The following is a 4347-nucleotide window of genomic DNA, read 5'->3' on the forward strand; positions in this document are numbered from 1 at the left end:
CCTTGCCCCTCCCAGGTCAGCCCAGGATCACTCATAAACCCGTCCGAGTGCCCCTCCTGACAGGGCCACGTGTGACCGACAGATAAACAGAGCCATGATGCAAACACGCTGGCTACTCTTCACACAGTTACCAGGAATCTCTCCACCACATTCTCTGTCACTCTAAACAAGAAGGCTAGCAGCTGTAAGAAACCTGCCGACCCACATACTTCATAACAAAGGCCACTTCTAACTCAGGAGAAGTTAATTCACGTGTTTTACAAGAAAATGAAAGAAAAATGATGCTGAATAAGTAATCCAGGCTGGCTAATTTATTCAGAGAATAAAGCCATGCTGTGACCCTTAACGTCTTCCTTTATTATGGGTTTTTTAAAAGTAGATTCATATGTGCTTTTGTGCTTAGTCGCTAAGTCATGTACAACTCTTTGAGGCCCCATGGACTGTAGCCCACCAGGCTCCTCTGTTCATGGGATTTCCTAGGCAGGAGTGGCCTGCCATTTCCTTTTCTAAGGAGATGCATGTAATTGAAAAGAGCTTTTAAAGAAATAAATAACTTACTTCTTCTGTATTAACAACCAGCTTGGCTAAGAAAAGACGGATATTTAATGATACTGATGGATTTCCCAGTTTGTCATGAAGAAATTTCATCCAAGGAGGAAGATTTCTTGGCACTGAACCCTGAAATAACACACTCAATATTACTTAGTGAGAAAGTGGCATAATGACACAACAGTGACAAAGCAGGACATGAGTGACAAGACATCACGAGTGTTAGAGATGGAATTCAGCTTAGTCTTCGATGTCAAATGTTCGTTCAACAGGACGTGGTGAATGAGACCAGAAAGAGCAGAGAGACCTCCTCTCCAGGCAGCGCAGCCTCAAGTCTTTGCATGTGCTGGACCAGGGCCACCAGGGGGGCCATGCACTCATGCTGGCTGAGCTCATCCACGTCCAGGTCCAGCACGTCGCCTGGGCCGTCAGGGTCCTGACGCTCCTGGGGAGAGAGAGTCGGGGTTGAGCACCCGACTGCCTGCTCCGCCACGCAGTGCACACAGTCTGACCTCACATCTTCCTCATGTTCTCAGGAAGTGTCCCCTCCCCCCGTCTGCCCAGCTCTCTCTGGGGCCACACCGAAGTCAGGGCATCACTGAAGAGCTGCTGCTCTCTACACACACATCTCTTCAGACGTGTCCTGGTGGCCCCAGAACACTCCACGTCGAGAGCAACAGTCCCCACGAGTCTCAGCTGCCACTTTATGTAGAAAGTAGAGCGACTGAAGGATAATCACAGGGTACATGGTTTCCTATCGTGTTGTCAGTACTTTGAAAAGTACTGAGGACTTCTGTGAACTTAATCTGCCTGAAAATTTTAATCAGTAATAGAATTTTTAAAATTCCTGATCCTTTTTAAGAAAGAAAGAGCAGGGATAATCATTTTACACACGGGATGCTGAACTGAGGTGTCACACACACGGGGAGGAGTAACTGATGTGGGCGTGTCCCAGCACAGACCACTTCCAGGAAACCCCGAGAGGACATATTGGACAAGTGAAGGTCCCAGCCTGCCCCTGCTGCCAGACACGCTTTCCCTGGAGGCCCGCCCTCCAAGGGGGAGGCTCTGCTTGGGCCAGGAGCACCGATGGCAGACACACAGTTCTGACATCAACTCTGAGCCCGGGAGGAGCCGGGAATGTGACCATCCCCCCACTGCCTCCTCCCTGTGCTGGCAGCATTAGACCCTGAGCCTGGACTAGAGGCTCGGGCCCCTCTATCCTGAGGCGCCCCTTCCTTCCCAACACCAACAACACTCTTTAATCACCCGTCTCCGGAAATGACCAGCACTGGACTGAGGGTCTTGGGACCCATACGAGTAGCTCTGGACTCCAGTTGAAAAATCGAACTGACTCATTTCCTCGCTCAGGCTGCTGTCTGCCAGATACGATAGTGAAGACATGTATTGGGGGCCACCTGAAGGAAAAAGAGGATGAGCTACCATCACTCAAGTCAGTAAGACACGTGTGTCTCGAAGCTCAAGTGACTCCTGCATTTAGGATACTTTCATTAAATCCGTACTCCTCACCCACCATCCAGGTGATCTGGAATCCCTGAGCAGTTACTCTTTAGCAAAAACAAAGACATTAAGTCAAACTAGATCCAGTTTTTGGACGTGATGCTAACAGAATTTCTTGAATTTAAAATTTTGATGATGCACATTCTGCTCACAAACCCTAACATAAATGTGGCTAGAGGTATTACTGATAAATAACTAATCCAAAGTATGTAAGGTTACAAAACTGGTCCAAATTTTACCCTTGAATCAGAGGAGGGGAAAGCCATGAAGAAAAATTAAGCCAAAAATTGAAACCAGGACCACGTGGAAGGACAGAGGGTTGATTCTAAATAGAGAGGCTAGGGACGTCCCTGGGGGTGCAGTGGTTAAGAGTCTGCATTCCAAGGCAGGGGACTCGCATTCAATTCTTAGTTACGAAACAGATTCCACGTGCCATGGAGCAACCAAGCCTGAGCGTCACAACCAAGGCTTGATGCAGGCATGTAAGTAGTGAATACAGAGGCTAGGAGAGCTCTCTTCAGAGACTGGCATTACACAAAGGATCGCGGGCCACGCTGACCTCGAGGACCAAGACCCCCTTCAGGGACACTGCAGCAAACGTGGGGAGACGAGTCTAAGTAACACACAAACAGAATCCAAAATCAAACAGCTCACCAATCTTGCTTAAGAAAGTGAACCAGATCTGAACTCCTCTGGCTACCCTGAGATGCTTCTGTGCTGCTTTAACTAACGGCATTTCTTTCAAAGTACAATTCTATTTACCACTTGAAAATAAAAATTTCTAAATCCAATTCAAAGTTGAGGTATTTAAAATACTATCTATATACTAGAATCTTCCTCATCATTTTGAAAATGTCCTACCTGAATCTTCATTTGCCGCCTCCCTGGCTTCTCTCCTAATTTCAATGTACTTTTTCTTTCTTTCCATAGGAACCTATCAGGCAAAAACAGACAATTTAAAACTTTTTAGACTCAGGGTCACATATTTTCTATTTTTACAGCAATCTGACAAAAATCACTGTTACTCATTTTAAGCAAAACTAACACCCACAGAGACAGACCCCAAGAGCCCGGGAGCTGGTGTTCCTTTGGCTCTGGGACTCAGCGGGTGGTGCTCCTCCAGCCTCAGGCCTGGTCAGGAGCTTCAGGCCCTCAACTGCACAGCTGCAACAGACCACAGAGCTCCCAGCTGCTCCCAGACACTCACAGGTAACACACAGAGTATTTGAGTGCCCCAAAGACTAGTGTGATTATGTGATGTCTTAGTTCTTTGAACATAGGCCTAGAAAACAGTCCTAGCTTTATTCCAAAAGGGCACAGGGCACAAGGGCAGGAGCAACCACTTACCTGAACTTTGAGCCACCGAGCCACACTAGGACAGGGCGGAGGTCAGTGGCACGGGACAGAATGCCAGCCTCCCCTCGCACTTGCTCTGCCCGTCCACCACCCTGGGCTGTGAAAGGCTGCAGCACCCCCAGCACCCGCTGAGCTCGGCTCTGGTCACAGTGTCCTCCCCATCACCCTACTCCTGTTCCCGGCGCCCAGGACTGGGTGAGCCTCCACCAGGGCCCAACATTGCACGGGGCAGACCTCAACTCACTGACCACAGGAGCTTACTCAGAAGACCACTAGGGGGATGTGTGCTAACAGCTCCTTTTACTGGCATTTTCTCTCCTTTACAAGTTAAGGGGAAACGTGAGTCAGGGCCAATCTTTTACAGCTGCCTGAGATTATACCTGAGGTTGAACTGTAAGAAACCGCCTGTGTTTACAGTTCACAGCGGACTTGAGTAGAGGGCATTTAGTGTTTAGCACCATGTACCTTTTTCCCTTCAAGCCTTGGTAAGTGTTTTTACTTTGGAAACACCATGACCAGCCTCACTTACCTCCACTTCTATGGGAAACGTGTAGCAGCGCTTCAGGTCTATCAGATTTTCAAAAATGAGCAAGTTCTGTAAATGCAAAGAGTCCTGTGACGAGGCCCCAGCAGCAGAGAGACCTGGTGCTCATGTCACTGCAGCACCTGCCGTCCGCATCCGCACCCAGCTCCGGGAGACCCCCCCACCCCTCCCCACCCTGCCCTGTGGGACCCAGCAGCAACCCCAACCCCACCCCGCGGGACCCAGGCAGCACAGCCAGCGGTCTGGAGGGGCCTACCTTCTCTGGTTTCTCACTGAACAGGAAGCCCTGGTAAAACCTGAGCTCCGTGAAGACGCAGCGGACGAGGGCAATGGCACAGGTGTAGGCGGCACAGTGGTACAGCCGCCGGCGCTCCAGC

The 4347-nt window shown here is 49.6% G+C and overlaps 1 protein-coding gene across 1 annotated transcript in view; it reads right to left on the minus strand.

Annotated features, from left to right (window-relative positions):
• Window positions 1–4347, minus strand: part of PRKDC (protein kinase, DNA-activated, catalytic polypeptide) — a 131138-nt gene that overhangs the window by 58596 nt on the left and 68195 nt on the right. The window contains exons 45-49 of the mRNA XM_010838939.1: window positions 3956–4021; window positions 2932–3004; window positions 1819–1967; window positions 857–994; window positions 559–678 (exon numbers count right to left, since the gene is read on the minus strand). Coding sequence (XP_010837241.1) covers window positions 559–678; window positions 857–994; window positions 1819–1967; window positions 2932–3004; window positions 3956–4021 — 546 coding nt within the window. The remainder of the gene's footprint in view (window positions 1–558; window positions 679–856; window positions 995–1818; window positions 1968–2931; window positions 3005–3955; window positions 4022–4347) is intronic.

This window comes from Bison bison, unplaced genomic scaffold (genome assembly GCF_000754665.1).
Source record: "Bison bison bison isolate TAMUID 2011002044 unplaced genomic scaffold, Bison_UMD1.0 scf7180017864108, whole genome shotgun sequence".
In the NCBI taxonomy this organism is placed as follows: Eukaryota; Metazoa; Chordata; class Mammalia; order Artiodactyla; family Bovidae; genus Bison; species Bison bison.